Below are 23,284 nucleotides of genomic sequence, written 5' to 3'. Positions count from 1 at the left end.
ATTGGTAAGATACTTGTAGTTAGAGTCAGCCATCTACAAAAGTATAAATAGTGTGGGCTTATAAGCATTTACTTTGATATTCACAAACATGCCTTTAGTGTATTCTTCCATGCTCCAGACCCCACCTCATCCCAGGGTCTACTATGTGTTTCATGTCTGCATGTACCTACTGAGCCTTAGCAGGTGTGCTGTTAGTTGCTAATGTTCCTTAAAAATGGTCATTTTCAGGGCTTCTTGCATTGTAATATGGGTCATAAAAACAGCACCAACAAAACAAAACAAAACACATACAATAAGCAATTACAGTGCAAAGGAATGAGCTGTTAACTGACAGGAATAGAAGTTGCTCATTTGGGTCAAGGGCTACTTTAATTCAATAGGCTGTCCTTGTAATGATAGATCAAAGTATTTTGCAAGTTCTAATGTAATTATTTATATAATGCTTTCTCTTCTGAGTTATTACAATTGCCTAGTATTGACAGAAGTTTGTAGTTAGATTCAAAACTCTGGGGTAAGATGTGTAATTGGCAAGTTTCTTTATGAAAGGAAACTTTAGAAGGTTGGGGGGCTACATACTAAGCGATGCAGCAATTCATCAACTCATCAGCTTAAGGAATCCTTATAACTATCACTTCAGAGAGAACTACCCTTAAAAAATTCCCTGGAATATTGTTCATCTTTGTTAAGAAAATAGACTGTTACACAAATATTAACTGAGCCACTAATATGTACTGCTTTACACTGGTGACCAAAATAAATTCTGCCCTTATTTTTGTGCAGTTTGCATTACAGTTAAAATCTCAAGAAAAAAAGTAGAAATCTCCCTTGATTAATAACTACATCGAAATAATAATTTTGTGTCCTTAAATCTATTGATAGGATAACATTTGCTCTCAAGAAATAATATAAAAACAATCTTAGGAACATGTAATAATATGAAGCATATTGAAAAACCTTCTGTTCGTTTAAAACTGTTCGGTAATGTCCATGAAAAATAATACCAAACATTTCAGAAGTTTTTGGTGACTGTATTTTATTATGCATTTCCAAGACTTCTTTAACAACTAGAAATCAAGATGGACAAAAAGCCTATGCTGCCCATGATTACAGTTCCCTTTCAGGTTATAACAAGCAAATCTAAGTCAGATGGTAGTGGTGTAGCACTGCTCTGCCTTCCTTTGGACCATACCATATTCTCTATTTATATGTTTTTCACTCAGAGAGTGAACTGAAGCAATTTAATACTATAGATGCTGCTTTGTTACGCATTTGTCCATGTAGTCACCAAAAAGATTCTAGAAGGTGATACCTTCTCTAAATTCTCCCACTGCTTCCAGCCCCTTCAACATTCTAAGTGGCCTTATCTCCACCCTTTCCTCTTACTCCCTCCAATACAATCTAAGACAGCTTTTGCTTAAGATTTATAATCACATTCAAAGGATTTTGAATTTTGTTTTAATTTGAGAGACAATTTAGAAAGCAAATGCTATTTATATTGGGTATTTGTCTTTCACTGCAGTCATATCTTTATATTAGGAGATTTTTCTCCTAATAAAGAGAAGGGAGAAATGTTTTCAAGGAGAAAACAGCACAAAAACAAAAAGCCAAAAGTGAAATAGAAAGGTCCTTGTGAGCAAAACAGACTTAAACGCTTCAAATTTTTTCAGAGCAAGTTTCTTTTAAAAAGCTAAAAAAAAAAAAATAAAATTGGTTGATTGGACATAGTTCGTTTATATATCAATGAACAAAATGTGTCAGATTTTAATGAGGGAAAGAGAAAAATGATCAGAAAGAATGACAGTGGAGAAATACTCCTTACATGAATTCCATTATCTCTGTTCCTTACCAGAAGGTTCCTAATATTAGGATATACCCAGGGAAATACTACACTGTGAAAGGTAGATTTTTACAAGGCTCCTTTTTTTTTCGTTGAAATGTGCTTATCTTTAGACACAATTTTTGTGATGCCCTGGGTGTTTTTCCTTTCCCTATGTCTTCTTTCTCAGCATATGCTTATTCCGTATGTTCAATGCATTATACAACTTTAAATACATACTCTGAAATTTGGAATGTTTATACTTTTCAGTTGCAAAATACTTTATCCTTCGAATTGCTCTCACATACAAGTCTACCTGAGAATTCAAATGATGGAGTAAAATACATGTACTTTTAATTGAAAATAAATCTGACTTTTTGTTTGGCGGTTACTATTTCCTCTTTATTCCTGGAAGGCTTTTTCTTTATTTTCTTTCTCTCACTGCACAAGTTGATCTTTTTGAAAAATGAGTGTTTGCCAAATCTAGTCTGAGTTGGAAGGGAAGGTCGGCAGGGAGGGTGATTACTTAATATTCTGACTAAGAATACTAGCAACTGATTTCCAATCTAGAGGTAGGCTATATGCCTGGTGAAACAATTAAATTATAATTACACTCATTGATATTATAAATCATGCTTTGGGAAAATGAGTTTTTAAGACTTGTGATGCCTAGTCTCATTTTTATTTTTCACATGTATCTTAGAACAAAAATCAGCACATATGGAAGATAATAAGAGTTGTTTCTTTCTCTAGTGTGGTAAATTTTTACTTTGTAACTCTATGCTGTGCTCTACAGACAAATGAAGCAAATTCATAACTTTGATGATATATTTTAAAATATTGAGAACTGTAGCCCACTTTATCTAGGATGTTTTATAAATGCAAAGAAACTTTTTGTCTTGAAGTAATTGATTTGACTTTGTTTCTTAGTTTGGTTTGGATATTAAATAAGCAATGTCAAGAATTTTAGCCATTTAAACTATTTCTTTTTGAAGTGGTATTTCTTAACTTACTTTCAACCTGTACTATTGCTATTCTTTGTGATATCTATTTTACAAGGGTGTTGCATGTATGTCAGCATTTGCATCTGCTACTGTGGCATCCTACATGACTATTAATAATTAAATTTCAGTAAAGCAAATATTAAATAGGAACATCAAGTTTTCTTGCAATAACTTTGTATAAGAAAATGATGCGTACAATAATATTCCGCAAACCCTTTCAGTATTATGCATTCACCAATAACTGAAGACTTCTAAGAAATATGACTTTTCTTTATACATTCAGAGGAAATATTTAAAAAGAAACAAGAAACCAGGCACCTCTAGGTAGAGTAAAGGCAAAACATTAAAATTTCATAACAGCTCTAGAATTTGCTCGATAAATTTACGTTGGTATCAGAATACTATCCCAGACAATGAAAGTACTGTGAGCCCTAAGGTTAAGTGAGAGCCTGTAAGGAAAATTATAGCTGCACAAAAACATTGTAGACTTCCAAATTTTAAAGGCATTAAACATTAAGGATAAACACATACTTTGCTCATTTCCTTGGATTAAGTATGGTATTTTAGAAAGGTGTGCACTTTCCCCATTTTAACCATCAAATTTTAAAAACTCAAATTTCAATCTGCATGTAGTCATGCCGATTTGATTTGTGTTTATTTGCACGGGTTAAAACAAGTCAAAGTATTGAGTACAATTTATGGGAAATATCTAATTTGTAAGTCTGTGTATATTTCAACTGAAATAACTTAAAAGTTATGAATCATGACACTACATCTTAGGATATTTGTATTTCAACTTTCTGCTTAAAATTTTAATAAAGACGCTTAAAGCTAGGTTATCTAATTACTGTTATTGAATTATTACAACTACTATTTTGGCAGCTAGAATATATTTATTAGTGATTAATTCTCTGCTGTATTCTATTTTAAAAGGATCTGGCTGTCATTAAGAAACAGTGAATTAACCTCAATTTACAACTCATCCTTTTATTTTTTAAGAAGTGCATTTTAATGACTTACAAAAACTAGAAATAATCTCAAATATAGAACTGAGATTCATCAAGCTAACTTAGGCACAACCTGAGACTTAATACAGAAGTGTATTAAGTACATGTCATTGAAAAAAAGATCTAAAGAAGTACTATGTAAAATGGATGGCAAAATTTTCAGTGTACTACTTGAAAACTGCCTTTTATTTCCCCTAGAATTTGTATGTCCCATGCATCACTGTTTTATGTTAGATGCGTGGTTATAAAATTGTGAAAATGGAGACTTTTCTGGTAGCAAAAGGGTTAAGTTCTTTTTGCTTTACCAGTTTCAAATTACAATGAGAAGCCTCTTCTTTCCCAGCAGGGTTGTGCTTACATTACTCTTTAGATCTCTCTTGAAGAGGGCTGGTATATTTGTGCCTGCTGGAGGTGGAATTAACAGTAAGAAGGAGAAAGGGATTGAATGGACTTACAGGAAGGATTTCAAGTAAATTCAGGGAAACACATTTACTTGAATAGTACAACCTAGAGTATTATTTTACACTAAGACGACACAAAAGATGTTAAAGTTATCACCAAGCTGCCGGACAGATATATATTCCAACACCAAAGTGCAGATCAGCATAGATCTGTGATTCAGAAATCAGGATTTGTTTTGGAAAGAGCTCAAGGGTTGAGAAGAACTCAAGAGCAAGTGAAGATTACTTTGGGAACTACAGTTTATCAGAAGATCAACTTTTGCTAATTCAAATACCAAACGCTTGATTATCATAAATTCATATAGGAATGCATAGGTCATCTGATCAAATAATATTAGCCGTCTTCTGCTACATCAATGCAGCAAAAACTCTTAACAACTGTGGATAATTGGAAATCTGAGTTTCAGCTTTCTTAGAAATAACTACTCTTGACACATTCCAAAATATTTAAAATAGGACAGGAAAATCGGTGAGGATGTTGTGCTCAGAAATGTCACTGTCATGAAAAATAGGTAAATTTGTTTTTTCAGTTACTGGGAAACTGTACCTCCTAGAAACTTAGGTGTTTTTTTTTTTTCTTTTTTTTTTTTGAGGACAAGAAGGACTAAAAATATCAACTTTTGCTTTTGGACAAAAATGCATCTGACTGTATTTTTACTTAAGGGTATTGTGGGTTTCCTCTGGAGCTGCTGGGTTCTAGTGGGTTATGCAAAAGGAGGTTTGGGAGACAATCATGTTCACTCCAGTTTTATTTATAGAAGACTACGGAACCACGAAAGACGGGAAATACAAAGGGAAATTCTCTCTATCTTGGGTTTGCCTCACAGACCCAGACCATTTTCACCTGGAAAACAAGCGTCCTCTGCACCTCTCTTTATGCTGGATCTCTACAATGCCATGACCAATGAAGAAAATCATGAAGAGTCGGAGTACTCAGTGAGGGCGTCCTTGGCAGAAGAGACCAGAGGGGCAAGAAAGGGATACCCAGCCTCTCCCAATGGGTATCCTCGTCGCATACAGTTATCTCGGACGACTCCTCTGACCACCCAGAGTCCTCCTCTAGCCAGCCTCCATGATACCAACTTTCTAAATGATGCTGACATGGTCATGAGCTTTGTCAACTTAGGTATGTTGTTCATTTATTTGTTAATCTATGTTATTACAAAGTGGAAGTTTTCCCTAATGGTAAAGGAGCTGCTTGGTAGGTGGTCATGTTTATATAAAGACATTTTCTCTAACTCTCCGGTTTAGCTTCTGTTTTCTTTCTTTCATTGATGCCTTAGGCAAAAAGTCATATATATATATTTAATATGAATAGTTAAATTTAAACACTTATAGTGTGGGTCTTTTCAGATCTTGTTAAAATTTCAACTTCGCTTAAATATACAAATGCAAAGGCAATAGTCTAAAAACAGGGAAATTTATGAGGATAGCTATGCTATAGGCAACAATAAAAAAAAGAAGCACTTACAGATGGGAAAGTAAAAGTGACATTCGGAAGCACTTTTTTTTTTAAGTGATTTAAAGCACATGTAAGTGTATATTCACATACTACTTAAAAATCTCTCATCTAGGGGAGGCAACTACTGTAAAAATATAGATGTAAAATTAACCAAGATTGAATAGCACCATAAAAGATTACTATCAAGGAATCAAGGAAGGGATTCTGAAATTCTATAGTAAATATTTCAGAAATAAAGTTTCAATCTAACAGTTTTTAACTGTAATGAGTAAAGTATGTTATAGCTACTTGATTTTTTTCACAGGCAAGAAAAATGTAAAACATGCTTTAGTGGTCTTTATCTATACAAAATTTTCCTTCTACATGAGATAAAATATTTGAAATTTTCTGTAAACCACAACAATATTAGTGAGAAAATTTTAAAATTATGTCTTAGTCGTAGCTGGTACTTCATGGTGGTTTTTAAATACTGATAATGTCAAATGATAATTTAGTTCCCAATATTCCCTCTCACAATAATATTATGGATTACCAATTTCAAATTATTTTATAAGGGCTGTTGTTTTCTTTAAATGTTTCAGTAAAAATTGAAGGTGAAATTTACTATCTTCTGGCAGTCAAAGGAAAATAACATCAAATATATTTTGTTTTTGAAGATTAAAAACTCTATCAACAAATTTAATCCACTGGGAAGAGTTGAGAACTTTATGATGTTATAGCTTTTAGAACTTTGTTTTAAAAATGCAATCTGCTTTGACTTAAAATTAACATGTTTTATTAAACACTTAATTAAAAACTTCCTCATGTAACATCTTAAAGGAAATATTCTTTGAAAAGTCAGATTTTCAACAAATCTTAATAACACATGGATGCTTTTATAATATATGTTGCTTAATATACTCTGCTCATTTGCTCTTAGCAATCCTAGCATGAAGGATAAGGTACTTAATAAATCATATGTTTTATGTTGCTAGAGACAAAGGTCTCATTATTAAGTGAGTAAGTCATAATTTGTTGCACTAATCAGGTGTCCTAGAGGCCTTTTCTTCTACATATAATTAACAGACTTCACATGGAACTTTTTAGTCATTAAAATATAGCTTAATTATTTCAAATTAATGTGATTGCTTTTACCTAGTATAAGGGATATGCAAATGTAGCTTGTGGTACATTTTGCTTTGTAACATTTCTAAAGTATTATTCAAGAATTTAAAGTAGTTTAAATATTTTAATAGAAAAATTTCAATCTAGCAAAATTTATATATTCATAAACCATTGAGAAAATCGGGTCATATCATCTAAAATCTGACAAAGAAGCACATGTATGTTACATATTTTAATAAACAATAGCTCAGTCATGAATGTCATAATATATTTTATTAGAATTGTTCTGATCATTCACAAGAGAAGTGTAAGCATGATTTTTGAATTTATGTGTTTACTTTTTATAAATCTACATAGAGTAAGAAAGTCAAAACCAATAATAGTTTTATTCATTGATTCCTAGAACTTTTTTATTATTGAGAAACACATTTAAAAATAAATGACATTTTGGTTACATTGTTCAGATTGTAATAACATAGCAGTTTATTAGTTTATTGCCTATATGAAGAAATACAATTATTCATTTAACTCTAGAGAAACAATGTTAGCTATAAGCTTTAGAGAAACTGTGTATTTATTTTTATCATGCTTAAACTGCTGAGTAGTTCTTTATATTCAATAACAAACTCTGTTGTTTCTTCTTTATTTAATAATTCCAAACTAAATGTCTTACATGAAATTACTGACAAACTGATTCTGATACTAGGTGAGTTTTTCCTGGTAGACTTTAAGGAAAATTAAACCACAGTTTAATTATCCTTTGATCATGCCATCAAATACATCCAAGATTTATAGTTGATCACTACTTAGTAAAAAGCTTCAACTTTTGCATTTCTTTTATAATCAAATAAATAAATAAATAAGCATACTCAGAAAAGGTGAAGGTGTAATAACATTATTAGCTGCAATAAGAGTGTCAGTGCTTTTTAAATGTAATATCCATTAGCAAATATTACCTGTAGTTTATTTCATGTTCTTATAAGACTAAAAAGGATTAGATTTTATTTTTTCACTGTCTTAAAAGATATGCATATAGTTGAGACTAAGTACAAATGAGTCACGTTAGTAATAGGCAAGGGATTTGTATTGAGGAAGTCACCTGGATATTTAAGTATGTGAAAAGAATCTGTTGACATTTCCCATAATTAGAAGAATTATATAAAAAGGATCTAGTAGCATCCTTTTAAAAAATGCTTGTGTGTTGTCCTTTTCAAGTCAAATAATGGATTTTCTACAGTTACCTTGTCATTCAGAAATTCTTTTTCCAACATAGTTTTGGTCAGGAAGAACAATTAAACTTAATCCAAACTCAGAATCATGTTTAACAAAATACCTACTGTTTAAAATTCAGATGAGATTAGCTTTCTATTCATAAGTGAAAAATAGATTTGAATTTACTAAAAGCAAAATAAAATGTAAATAAATTGCCTAAGGCATGCAGACATCTGAATATGAAACCAAACACATCATTTTAACCTTTATTTTAGTGACTTGTTTATTTTGAAGAAACAAATGCAAATTATTAATCATGTGAAGAGAAATATTCCTTCGATCATATTCATTATTCTTAGGCCACTTTTATCAGTCTCATAGTATTAAATTTTACAAATTGAATTCTTTGCTTCTTCCCTAAAACTGTTGAATATCAGTGGAATTTTTGCTTGGTCAATATAACATTATTTTGTTAGTAATAAAAATGTTTTTCTGTTTAGTTTTATTTTCTTTTTTAACCATCTCTTTGTCAAAAGTGCTAAGTGTTAGTATATGTATTAAATACCAATACAAGTTAAAGACATGATTAGATAATTAACTTACAATATTCATCTCTTGTTTACACACAAAACATGTAGTGTATTTCTAAGATCTTTTAGTTAGAAGCCAATTTTATTTGATTACTTGGTGACATTATCACCATAATGACATGACACTAGATGTTTTAGTGGAAGTAAAAACAGGAAAATTACTTTTATATTATTATTTGTATCTACATATTCCTCTGGAAAAAGTTGAACTTTGAGTTTATTAATGGTTTTTCTCTTAGATATATTTCAAGAATATGTTTTAATTATAAGCACAAAAGTATTTAAATGTGTTGTTAAATTTTTTAAATATAAAAACATATTTAGTCCGTTATCATGAATGAAAAAACGCTTTCAAAAACTAAACCTTTTTTGCCTACTTACCCTAATCATTAAGTTCTCTTGGTACTGGAAGGAAAAAATGCTTACGTTCTCAGTTGACAGATTTGAAAGACATCACTGATAATTTATTATTGTTTTTGGCTGAATCAAGTGCCCAGTGGAAAGGAATTTATATACAAATCTACCTAAAGATGCCTATCTATGTACTCTCTCCAACAGAGTTATTAACACTTGTGTAACATAAACACACCCATAAACACATGGAAGTTTTTTTTGAAGGGGGATGGGTTGGAAGGAAAGATAATATAAAGCCATTATAGTATATATTCATAAATTATGCCTGGAGTAACTAATGCTAATAATGGATAAAGCAACAATCATTCTGTAAAAGTTTTAACCTTTGAAGAGAAAAATATTGCTGAGTGAGAAGACCTTTTTCTTTCTTCTTCAACAACTCTTCACATTCATAATCATGACCAACGGGATTCTTTTTCTCCTTTAAAGATGGTTGATTATCAAGTGATTGGCATGACAGACAAACTCTGGGTTGCCAGAGATAGTTATAATTATAGTTTAATTAAATGCTGTTTTTTTTTTTTTTTTGCAAATTATAGTGGTTACTCACAAATATCAAATTTTAAAAGTTTAATGAGATGTATTGGCTGAAACTAAGAAGGACTTGGGACTACCTCAGCTGCCATCTCTCCTTCCCTTTCATTCTTCCATTTTCTGTAATATCACCACTCTCCCTCCTCCCTTCTCATCCCGGTATTTTTTGGCCCTTCCTCCTTGTTCTTGGTCTCTGTAGCCCCAGGCTCTCTTGGCACCCCTCTCCTTACCACTCCCACCCTTCCTGGGGTCTGCCTTTCGTCCTGGTTTGCTAGAGGCTTAAATTAGTTGAAAATCAATTAGTTACAGTTTGAGAATTGAGGTACATTCTCCTGTTTTCTCTCCAGTTGAGAAGGAAAAGGTTATGATGTGCCAATTGCAGCCTCCACCCACTGGGAGAAAAGCTCCCCAGGGCATCAGAGCTGCCCTGGTTCTTGCCATCCCCTGTAATTGTTTCTCCATCATCCCATTCTTCTTTGCCTCCTCATCTCTCCCTAAGGATCCCATTGACAGAATTTAATTGTGTTTTGCCTTTATTTTATAAAATAACATTTAAAAGGGAAAATTTCAAGAAAAGGAAAAGAAAGAAAAAGAAATCAACAATGAACAAAAATAACACTCATCAAACATGGCATTCCTATTTAGTTTATAAACAGCTTTTGGGTTTATTATCCTTATTTAATATTCTGTCACTTCCATGAATAAATTATTTTTTTTGAGAAGAGATAATGAGAAAGAATAAAGAGGCGAAGAGTAAGATACAGAGACATACAGGAATAAGGATGAAACAGAGAAAGAAAGAAAATATTTTTGAAAAAGAGCCTGAAAGAAAGAAAAGAAATGAAATGAGTCATTAAAGGTTGGTTTTTGAGTTGTACAGGTGGAGGAGGTGCTGGGAAATCCTCAGTCTACCTCATACTGAACAGCAGCTAATTCAACATCCCCAATCACGTCAGCTCGAGGGGAAAACCCTTTCATCCTTACACACTAAAATACTGAAGTGGGGAAGGAGGGGGGTTGTCTCAGTATGTGCGTACAAGGAGCATACAGACAGGCTACTCACATTTACAGTCATAAATAATGTAGTAGCTCAGCTTTAAAAAACCACAGGTTAAAGGAAGAGGCTTCCCTGACGCACAGGAGAGGGGCTGAGATCAGAGGAACCACTGAAAGGGCTGGAGAGACACAATGAATCCCTTGTTCTAAGTAATATTTATGAGTGCTTCTTTGCACCTTAAGTTCATATTTTATTGGCTGGGCTGTGGGGTTTCCCCATTTGCTCATCTCTTAAAATAATACCCTTGGCTAAGATATCCTTTAAAACACACTAGTCAGCCCTGACAAACAGCTTATTTATTTAGGGGAAAAAGGGATCTGTTTTGATTTTGATGTCAGATTGGGATGTTTAAGATTCAGCTCACAAAGTCTGACAGTAAGATAAAAATAATGGTGGAGTATTCACCTGACTTTTTCAGAGATGTTTAAAACAATCTGCACAACCAAGTAGTAGTAACACCTAGTTTGTATGAGTCTTGACCAAGAAGTTGTGGATAAATGATAATTTTAAAAGGCAGAAACAAAATCTATTAAAATGTACATCGTTTAAAAAGAGAAAAAAATGACGATTTGTAGATTAGTAAGAAAAGTCTTTAGTGGTTTGGGGAGAAAAAAACAACAAAAACAAACAAACAAAGAACCCCATAAATCAAAAAGAATGCATTAACCTCGGTTTGGAAGGCAGTGAATTAAATACGTATTACATAACTCTTAGAAACCAAAACCTTGTATAATTCTGAATAGTTGGATGTTGAAATTAAACTGGAGATTGTGCTGTTTTATGACTTCTAAGACAATGAATATCCTTGTCTTCGATATTGTGTTTGTTCAATTTCTTTCTAGAAAAAAAATTAGCAAATTTTATTGTTCTTGTTAAACAGGTTTCCTGGAGTTGTTAGGAATAAAGAAAATAGTTTTAAAAAGTCAGGATCAACAGATGTAAATCCTATTTAGATTTTATTCAGGACTATAAGACGTGTCTAAATCAAGAAAATATTTATTAATATGTATAAAATCCTTCAGCTATTTTAATGCTATAATGACATGAAAAGTTCAATGTTATTTGTTGTTCTGACTCTGTGATTACCCTTTCTATATAGGGGACACAGCCATCTCCAGAATCTTAAGTTCATGGCATATTACTGCTCACATGACTTTATAGTTTAATTATGAATTAAATTTAATTGCTTTCTTTTCTGTGCTTCCATGGCAGAAATAGAGTAGTATACAGGAAGCCAGAATGCTTGGATTGGAATCCCATATTCCATGCTTACTAGCAGCGTGAACTTGAGCAAGTTATTTAAATTATTTGTGAGTCTGGTTGCTTATCTAAAAAGTGCAGATAATAAGATCACCTTCCTCTATGAATGTTGAGATAATCTGCATGAGAAGCTACATAATCTGTGGACCCTGATGCAAATGAAAATGCAAGCCCCTTGTTCAAAAATTATTAAGAATTTCAAGATGGTGGCAGCAGAGTATTACACCAAGAGCAGGGCCCTTCTAAGCCCGGGGCCCTGTGCAACTGCACAGGTCACTTGCCCATGATGCTAGTCCTACATGTTTGATTACATGTTGTGGAAACAGAAACCATGTCCCATTCATCCCTCCCCGCCTGCCCCACCCACTGAGATGTATCAGCATTTCCAGAAGAAAAGAGACAGAACGTGCAAACTGAATTATTTAGGAGAGTTTAAATAATGTTATAATTTTTATAGTGTTGTGGGCAGAGGTTTTGTTTTGTTTTGTTGCAGCAAAACAAGGGATCATATAGTATCTTGGGATGGCAGGGTAGCCTTCACTACTCCTGGGCAGGGGGCATAGTTACCAGAAAGCTCAGAGGAGAGATATGTGGGGAAGGTGCCCTGACAGAAACTGTGGCATTAGGAGAAAGATGCCATGCATCTAATCCTTAGATACTCAGCAAGGGGGGATACAGATACCAAGGGATAAATACCCAGACCATATGCTTTGGTCTTCCATTGGTTCACCCTCACTGAAAGCCAGAGAGCCACAGAACCCATTGGTGCAGTTTCTAAAAGTTAGTCTCTTGGTGAGAATAGCAGAATAGGGAAATGTGGAGAGTGGACCTTGAGTTACAAATGGAAGATATTTGGCACAAGTGGATAAATAAACATTGGTTGTTTAGTCAGCAAGTGTTCTAGAATTACTTCAATTTCAGTGCAAGTTACTGATATATATATGTTAATCTTTGTCTTAGTTAATTTATAGTAAAATTCAAGAGAGAAAAATAATTTAGTGTGAGAGATAATTACTTCAGGAATTGGTGAAATAAAGTGGTAAATATAAGCATGGCATGCTGAAAAAAAATCCTTAAATTGTACATGGGTCAATAATTTCAGGTGATATATTAAAACCATTTTAGAGAAAATTGAAATTAAGAAACAACCAGAAAACAAAAGCCCCTAAAACAAGGAAAAGCAGCACTTTCAGATCACAATATGAACTGCAGACTGCAATTGCCAATGAAAAAATTCAGTATGGGAGCGAGTAGAATATATGCAAGTATGTAGAGCAAAATGAAGAGCAATATATTTTTCAAATCCATGTTTATTCTTAATTGTATGCCATACCTCCTGAGATGATCCATAACTGTGTGTTAAAGCTTTTTTGAATTCTGAGTGGAATCATATGATATTCTCACATGCAGCATTCGCATTCCATAGTTAACGTTGCAGGCAAAAATAATGTTAGACTGAGGTAGACAGGGATTATTGTCTTTCTTCTTTGCTACCTTTATTCTCCTCTGGCAGACCATCTGTGACTCAGAGAGGCAGAATTTAGTAGTGGAGCAGGTATGTCAGCTATTTAGTTCTCATAAATAATCAAGCACTAAACCTTGAGGCCAGAGCCACTCCCTGCCCTTCAATCACAGAGAAACACTGAATAGAACAACTCCTTTCCAGTACAGTTTGTGTTTTCCCTCAAATTTGCTACAGTTGGAAATTTCACTTATATAATTATTAAAAGAGGAAGAGAGGGTGCAACTCAGAAACTGTGTAGGCTCTTCTGCAAATAACCTTGATGCAGACACACAAAAGACTTATTTATCTAGTGGGGAAGAAATGAAGGTTATTAATTAAATATGCTTTATGTCAAAATTTTTGTAGATTTATTCTTTGCTCTGGGTGAAGAAGGGTCATTTGGTTCTCCCTTAACTGTTTTAGTAGGGTTTCAGTGTTAGGGCTTTGGAGCCAGACTGGTTTGAATTCCAGCTGCGTATCCTTGAGCAAACCATTTCACTTCGTTGAAACTATTTCCTCATCTAAGTGGAGCTCATAATACAGAATTGGAGTTAAGATTGTATAAGGTAAGGTCCTAGACTTTTGAACCTACGTGAGACAAATACTAAATTAATGGTCTCAACTGCTATTACAACTATTTCTACTAGAATATACTATGGAGATCTAATGTTAGAGGAAATCTATGTTCAGCCTACAATACTTTGTCAAATAAATGCCTTGCTGAAATTCTGAAACATTATGCACATAATTTTTCCTCTGTCTAAAAGAAAAACCTTGAATTTCATTGACTCTTTCTTCAAGTTGGACAGCTGATGGACTCTGTTCCCCCACTAGAGTGCTTTGGAAAAGGTCAGTCTATGGCAGAGCCTTCATGAGACGGACTGTGGTGCTTTCCTCTGAGGACCCAAAAGCAACATTTTCTGTGATTAGCTGCTGAAAGGTGCTTTTCATATTACCTTTGGTCAGAGTCCTAGAACTATTCCATGGTTTTACTTTAATTTTAGATATTACCTATTCCATTTCCTTGCTTGTTAAGGAGAAGGGGAAACTGATTAGAAGCCAAGGTAGTAATACACAATTAGAAGATATTTGATTGTAAAGACATGGACAGTCTATAAAGAACACTTTGAAAGAATGTGTAAAATAAATGAAAAGTTTTTAATGCTTATTTTCATAAGTCAACTCACTTTGAGGGTTTTAATTTTTAAGAAGTTGATTCATGATGAAAATTTAGGTGTATAAACTCTTAAACTCTAAGCAGGAAAGTCACTCTGTTCAAATAATCTTTCAATCCTGGAGCTTTCAGTATTGTCTGTAACTCAAATCATGTCTGAATTTATGATTTATAATTTGCAGCTATTCTCATTACTATTTAAATCATTATTATAATTTTGTTTCTACTTAATACCATTCAGCCTTAAGTATTGTGATGTTCCTCGACTATTTGTTTGGGTTGTTTTTTTTCAGATGAGGCTATTAAATATTTTTGTTAATTTTCTTGAGTTGTTATAATAACTTATAATTTTTTAAACAGGATGAAAATGTATTTGTTTGGTCTCCAAAGCCACACAAAAGGCCATACATAAACTGTGGACATCTTCTATTATAGGATGCACATTGTAAAATCATCACATTGATTTTTGATATTTCATAATATATTGAGTGGGAAAACAGATTTATTGTTTTCTCATTATTTGATAAAATGCTGAAAGATAAGTCATTAATATGATGTCTCAGTCTGTTTGTGTTGATGTAACACAGTACCTGAGACTGAGTAATTTATAAGGAAAAGTTTGTTTGGCTCGTGATCCAGGAGGCTGAGAAATCTAAGATCAGGCAGCCCATTCGATGAGGGTCTCATGCTGCTTCAACTCTTGGTGGAAAGTGGAAGGGAACGTGAGTATGTTTAGAGACACACAAGACAGACTGGACTTACTACAGCCTGCTCTCAAGGGAAATAATCCATTCCCAGGCGACCAATAACTCCCTCCCTCCCACAAGATGACATTTATCTATTCATAATGGCAGTGCCTTCATAATCCAAGCACCTTCCACAAGGTTCCAATTCCCAACACTGCCATATTGGGAATCAACTTTCAACATGAGCTTAGAAGAGGACATACTCAAATCATAGTGATAATCACTGCTAGATTTTTAATTGTGATGGGTAAAATTATTAAAATAAGTACAGATTCCAACTGCATATTTATTGATATATTCAAACCACCATTTAAGGTTTTTCTCTTTACACTTTACATTAAAAGTTATCATTCTTCAGTAATTTACATTGAAGAATAATTTTATTTATCAGAATTAAGTGAGCTTTTTTTTTTATATGTGTGATGCATTCACAGTTATGCATCTTTAAAAATGGGGGTGTACATTCTGAGAAACGTTTCTTTAGGTGATTTCATCACTGTACCAATATTATAGAGTGTATTACACAAACCTAGATGGCATAGCCTACTAAACACCTCGGCTAGATGGTAAAGCCTGTTGCTCCTAAGCTACACACTTCTATAGCATGTTACTGCACTGAAAACTGTAGGAAATTGTAACACCATGGTAAGTATTTGTTTATTGAAACGTATCTGAAAACACGTAATTGGTTGTGCTACATTATGATGGCTATGATGTCACTAGATGATAGGAATTTGTCAGCTCCATTATAATCTTATGAGACCAGTGTTATATATACAATCCATGTTGACCTAAACATTGTCATCCTGTGGCTGCTTATCGTATATAAAATTTTCAGGTCGTAGTATAGTTGTAGCAGTGATAATTAAAGGAACAATAACAACAATAAATGTAGTTCCCATGACAGAGACTGGACTCTGTGATTTTTATGTGTTATTTCAATTTATCCACATCTTAATTCCCTAGGTAAATATATTTCTGCTAATGTATTGATGTAAAAATTGAGGGTGTTCAGAGGGTAAATAACTTATAAAAGTCACCCAGCTAGTGAATGGCAGAATCATTACTGCAGCCATGCTCTGGCTACAGTTTTTATATTCTTTGCCATTGTTCTTTGCTTTGTAACAAACTTTTGGAGAAGTTAAAAAGTATACAACTTTTAGCATCAACAATAATAATGGCTTATATTTTTTAAAAGCATCTGTATATACATTATGTGGTTTGATCTAAATTACTGCAGTATATAGCACTGAAGGAAGTAGATATGATCCCACAACACACATCTATGGAAATTGGAGTTCTGAAAGGTCATTCATTCAGTCATTTAACAAATATAAGCTGATTACCTACTATTGGGCCAGACACTGTGCGAAAGACTGTGCTTGTTTTGCTGCCAAGATCACAGGGCAAAGGATCCAGGTCCAGGCCCAGAATCCTTCATTCTTGTGCCAGGATTTTTTTTTTCTTTGCTCAATGTCACATACTTTAAATAAATCACACCCAAAATCTAGCACCAAGTAAAATTAAGAACACCAACAAAAATCCCTTTAAAGGATTTTTTTTTTTTTAAAGCCTGTTACCAGTTAACAGAACCTATGGAAGCCTTTTAGTCCAAAAAGACTGGAGTAAAGGTAAAACCAAGTTGCAGCAAAGCTTGGAGAGTCTGTTAGAAGCCTGCTTGTGTAGCTCTGGGAAATTATTAGTATGGAGGCTCCAGTGACTTTCAAGGAAATATCCGAAAAGAAGGTTTTATATTTTACACTGGATGCTAATTGTATATTCCAAAATATAAGTGTGTCTCAAACATTCATTGTTTGTGTTGTATTCAGGAAATAAGGATTCAAAAGCATTCAATTTTTCAAAATTAAGTTGTTGGAGCTGTCTAAATCTTACCCCTGGCCCTATATTACTTCTTCAATTGTGATGGATAAAGATTTTCACCCATATTTTACTGCTAACAAGACTGTATACAGCGTTTACTTTGCTACTGTATACATTGAACATAATTGTAGTTTCAGGATATAATAAGAGTCAATGGAGATACAATTATAAATTGAAATAAAAGGGAATTCTGAGAATTGGTATAAGGACCACTTTCATACATTTCCTTGAATCTACTTACGGTATTGGGGATTGGGCAATGATTAAGTTGATTGTCAAGGAAAATTGACCAATATTCTATGACTTCCCTACTCTTTCCTGGTAGTTTACTGTGATTGTGAAGTAAAAATTATATCAAAATATGGATATAAGTGTACTGGTACACCATTACAGTTGTTAGCGTTCATCTGTCAGTTCACATCAACAAAGCATTCTATCATAAAAGTGAAATAATAGAAGTGGAAGAAGTTAAGACCATAATGATCTCTTCTCTAGTGGATATTCTGTTTGCTACAGCTAGTGTAGTGCTTATGATGTGCAAGAGAGCATGCAAATAGCATTTCAAGTGCTAACATTTTAATTTTTCATAAAGTCACTCAGTTTTATCGATGAAGAAATTGAGACCGTGAAGTCCTTTGTCCAAAGTCCTACTTCCTGTAATAGGAAGAACTGGATTCAGAGCTCAAGCTATTCACTAATATGCTGTGCTGCCTTTGTCAATGCTATTGAGAAGGCTGCTGTTGTGGGGATATTGCTTGAATTCTTTGTAAAGTTCTATATATTTTCCAACATATTATATATTGAATTTACATTATTTTCACTTCATCAGTAATGGACATAAAATGTCATAAAATGAAATAAAAATATTTTAGAAGAAAGTCTGTAATAATGAGCTTACCAAGAGTCTACTCGCTGGAGCTCAACTGTTACGGGCTTTTGATAGATGAGTTATGTTGCTGGCCTTCCAAAGGAGGCAAATACTCACGAAAGAGAGAAAAAGAAGCACTTTGCAGACACCAAAGATACTGACATTTGTGACATGCAATCTAGTTGGTCAGTAATGAGGAGTGGAAAGATTGATCTGTGTTATTGATTCCCACTTTTAAAAGACAGATTTGGCATAAACAAGATTAACATTTGGAAAAATAGAAAAGAGGTAAAATATCGAAGTTGCAAATAGTAATAGGCCTTAAAAGAAGTGGTTGGAGATTGGAATAAAGTAATAGTGAGTTTATTTGGATGCTGGATGATTTCCAACCTGCTGGCCGGTCTAGAAGGCCATATAAGCAGGGCTGCCATGCTGCTAAGTATGAGTGCCTTGCCTCAGCTTCTCTGACCCCACTTGGGATTGGCCAGCAAATTAGTAGAAACCTACTAAAGTGGAAGTTTGGGCTGCAGGAACATCTACAGCTTACAAGTTAGGAATCTCCTACTGCTTGCTGCAGCTAGAAACTGACAGATAACTTCTGCTTCATCCTGCTAGTCATGACTGAAACTCCTCTGTGTTCTAGATAATATTTAATAACATCCCATATTTAATACACATCCTTTGATTTGTAGCAGTTACAGCCCTAATCTCTTGCACGTGTAAAGTGAGTTTCTTTCCATAGCTCACTCATTGCCCCTGTATCAAACAAAAGCTAAATATATTATTTCTGCTCCTTGTGTATCTTATGAATTAAAGGGTAAGGACTTGAAATATATTTGTTTTCCAAAAAAAATATTTCTGGAGCTACAAAATTTCTCAAAACAAATGCAGAAGTACATGAGGACAGTTCAGACCCGGCTATCCTCAGCTCTTGATACCAAACAGAGGGAACCAAACAATGAATTATAAAAAGCAGGTACAGTTGTTAACATACTGACATGTAGCTAAAGCACTGAAAACTAATCTCTGCTTTGAAAAGCAAGGCAAGAGGTAGCTAAGAGTAAAAATGAGCATTTAAGACATCACCTGCTGCTTCCTAAAAATTCTATTTTATTTCTCTCTCTCTCTGTCTCTCTCTCTCTTTACCTTTAGCCACTCGTACCCAACCTACCAATAGCCCAATTGTAATGTTAGAAGTGTGAAGGATCTTTATATCTGATTTCTAATTATTTAGTCTGAGACATGCTTAGGAAGTCAGATGAATTTATGAATAGGTCAAACATTTTATTTAATTTTTATTAGACTAATTTCATTGATATATGATAAAGCATGTGCTTAACTATAATTATATTGAAATCTCTTGGCCACTTTCAATCATTTACTCTTTTTAATCAGAGTTCTTTGTCAGGGTTTCCTGAAATGAATTTCCTTGAAAACATTACTTTTTAAAAAAATTTTTTGAGACAGGATCTTGCTCTGTTACCCAGGCTGGAGTTCAGTGGTGTGATCTCGGCTCACTGCAGCCTCACCTCCTGGGCTCAAGCAGTCCTCCCACCTCAGGCTCCCAAGCACCTGGGACTACAGGCCCATGCCACTGCACATGGCTAATTTTTAAAATTGTTTTGGAGATGAAGTCTCCCTGTATTGCCCAGGCTGGTCTCAAATCCTGTGCTTATGAGATTTGCCTGTCTCAGCTTCCCAAAGTGCTGGGATTATAGGCATGAGCCACAAAAACATTTCTCTGTCCTTTTCAGAGGTGTTGTCTGAAATTTTGTGGCCAAATAAATTTGAACTATGCAAAGAAACTAATTCAATAGGTTCTTATATTTTCAGGACAGGATTCCTCAGTGTGTTTATTATGCTAATGAGCATTATGAATCTCTGCAAGGAGGATATAAGTTATAGTGTTTCCCATGATTGATCATTGGTATTTGAGAGAAACTTTCCTTTATGGAGAAACACTGTTTATAAAAGCCATTCTGGAAATACAGCAAACAGAATGTTATGATACTTTAATTTGTTGACATTGTAGTCACTTTTATGTCAAATTAAATAGGATCAGGAAAAAAGTTACAATTCCATTATCTAGAGCCAATTATTGTTGATGTTTTTGTACATTTCCTCTTATACTTTAAAAATATATATTTTTGTATAGTTGAACTGTTTATGTAAGGTTGTACCCTTACTTAATTCTTGAGTTTTAAGTTTTTGAGTTTTCTCATTTGTTCATTTTCTCCTTATGAATGTATTTTTGATGACCGAATAATATCAGCTAGACAATTCATTGTCATTTGCATAAACAGTATTTTATTATTGGGCATGCAATATTTTTAGTTTTTACTATTGTGTGCTGTGTTGCAACAGATATCTTTACTCATGTGTCTATAAACATTCCTGACCAATTTTTTAGTCTGTTCTTAGAAAATGAATTATTAGAGCAAAAGGTGTGACCTTTTTTAATGCATTTACACAGAATTACATTGAGGAGTTCCTGAGGAAAATGAACCCAGGAACACTGATAATTGAAACTAACCAGTGTTTCAATATCACCGCTAAATCACTTGCTATCCTATACCTTTTTAAACTTTTTTTTTTTTAATTTTACTTTAAGTTGTGGGATACATGTCATGTGCAGAACATGCAGGTTTGTTACATAGATATACATGTGCCATGGTGGTTTGCTGCACCTGTCAACTTATCATCTAGGTTTTAAGCCCCGAATGCATTAGGCATTTGTCCTAATGCTCTCCCTCCCTTTGCCCCCCACCTGCCAACAGGCCCCAGTGTGTGATGTTCCCCTCCTTGTGTCTATATGTTCTCATTGTTCAATTCCCACTTATGAGTGAAAACATGCAGTGTTTGGTTTTCTATTCCTGTGTTAGTTTCCAGTTTCATCCATGTCCATGCAAAGGACATGAACTCATTCTTTTTTATGGCTGCATAGTATTCCATGGTGTATATGTGCCACATTTTCTTTATCTAGTCTATCAATGATGGGCATTTGTGTTGGACCCAAGTCTTTGCTATTATAAATAGTGCTGCAATAAATACATGTTTAAGCCTCCTGAAAAATACACTAAATTGCTTTTCAGTAAATTTGTTTCAATTTCTATTTGTACGAGTGTAAACGTTAGTATTATTTTACCAAAATGAAACCTGAATTAATATTATGTATTTACATTCTTGATAATCTAAAACATATCTCTTTTGTGTTTCTTCTGAGATTTATTAATCTTTTATATTTTCTCTTTGGGGAGTTTTAAGTTTGCAGCTTATGCTTAGAAATTCCTCCTGTGACTAGTTGTTAATAATTATTTACTTTTTTTTCCATTGTTTGCTTTGATCTCTTTTCAGCTAACTCATTATTTGTAAATAGCAGTCATGTGAAGACATTTCCGGATATTTAAGAATTTTAAAAACATACCATCAACATTCTATTTTGAAAATAATTGCTCAAAGTCATCCTATAGGTAATTGCTGAAAAAAAATTGAGAAGAATGAGGTGTTTATAATATTCAAGGAGTTAGAGTTTTAGAATTAAATGAGGTGAGCAAATAGATTTGGTCTAAATAACTTGATGTTCAAATAACCTTCTATAATTTAATTATAAAACGCTCAAGTATATATGAGCAAAGAATAATTTGGATGGCAGAGTTGTAATACCTCATTTATAACACTATTTAAAGGTGTTTCCCAAGTGTGGTGGCTCACGCCTTGTCATCCCAGCAGTTTGGGAGGCCGAGGCGGGTGGATCACCTGAGGTCAGGCGTTCAAAACCAGTCTGGCCAGCATGGTGAAACCCTGTCTCTACTGAAAATACAAAAATTAGCCAGGCCTGGTGGCACATGCCTGTAATCCCACCTCTTGGGAGGCTGAGGCAGGAGAATCGCTTGAGCCTGGGAGGTGGAGTTTGCAGTGAGCCGAGATCTCACCATTGTACTCCAGCCTGGACAAGAAAAGTGAAACTCTGTCTCAAAAAAAAAAACAAAAATAAATAAACAAAGTTGTCATTTTGGGATTGCAGAGAAGGATTACTAAATAAATGTATACATTATTTTTTAATTGAGTAGTAATTGCATGCATTTACCCACAAATTATGTACTTTATAGTTTAGTATCAAGTTTGATTTTTGAGTCAAAGCATTTATTTTCACAGAATCTCAAGATGTTTTGGAACTTTTTGCCATCAGCAATTATTTAAATGATCACAATGATATAGGATATTCATAACCCGCTTTTAGCACCTTCATCTCTTTAGTATCTTCTAGATTGATAGTTACTTCTAAGGGATATGAAAGAGTGCGAAAGTATGGCTGCATTTTTTTTTGGCTAAACCGGGTCTCTAATGATAGGTTTTCATTATACATGTTTATCATCTTATTAACCTTTCTTAGCTTTAAACATTTTATAATCATACATAATAACTTTTTGAGTCTCAATACAGTATCATAGCATAGTTTTAAAAATGTCATTTAAGCAAAAATTACTAATGTAAATTCAAGTAACATATTGTGTTAGCTGCAAAAATAATGCCACTGAAGAAGCAGTTGAGTGATCGATAAACTCTACATCAAATAATAAGGTATATCAGGACTGCACGGGCAGAAGAAAAGAGGGTTCAAAATTTTATATTAGTAAGTCTAGGATTCAAAAATGAATGACATTGAACAAAACAAGTCACTATGATCATGAACTACATAAAACTTTACAAAGCTTCAGCAGTGTCAACTCTGTGTATGGAAAGTAATAAAATGTATAAGGTAAAGATGATTAGAAATGTAAGTAAAAATTGGTAGGAGCAAAACTGTAGTGTGAAATCTTTCCATAAAATTAATACTGCATAATAGCATGCACACACACACAAATGTAAAATAATTTTGTACTTAAATAATGCAATTAATAAGACTAAATTAAATGGTACATAATGAGGATTGTGCTTTGAAATATATTGATATGTATGAAATCATGATTTTTTGAGATTGCATGGTACAGTTAAATCAATCACTAATCAGGTGGTATATAAGTTTAAAAACATAAAAAGTATAGATAATTAATAAACATGTAAGAAAATGTTCAACCCTATCAATTATTAGAGAATTGCTAATTAAAACTAAAATGAGATACCACTACACATCATTAAAAATGGCTAAATAGAAAAAGAAAAAAAAACCCTGAACTCAGAAAACCAAGT

At 33.5% G+C, this 23,284-nt stretch overlaps 1 protein-coding gene across 2 annotated transcripts in view; it reads left to right on the top strand.

Annotated features, from left to right (window-relative positions):
• Nucleotides 1-4,188: 4,188 nt before the first annotated feature.
• Nucleotides 4,189-23,284, top strand: part of BMP5 (bone morphogenetic protein 5) — a 123,727-nt gene continuing 104,631 nt past the window's right edge. For both annotated transcript variants that reach the window (XM_024248544.3, XM_002817024.6), the window contains exon 1: nt 4,189-5,414. In XM_024248544.3, the coding sequence (XP_024104312.2) occupies nt 4,925-5,414 (490 nt within the window). In that variant the 5' untranslated portion in view covers nt 4,189-4,924. The remainder of the gene's footprint in view (nt 5,415-23,284) is intronic.

This window comes from Pongo abelii, chromosome 5, assembly GCF_028885655.2.
Source record: "Pongo abelii isolate AG06213 chromosome 5, NHGRI_mPonAbe1-v2.0_pri, whole genome shotgun sequence".
In the NCBI taxonomy this organism is placed as follows: Eukaryota; Metazoa; Chordata; class Mammalia; order Primates; family Hominidae; genus Pongo; species Pongo abelii.
This window is presented reverse-complemented; position numbering and strand designations above follow the sequence as displayed.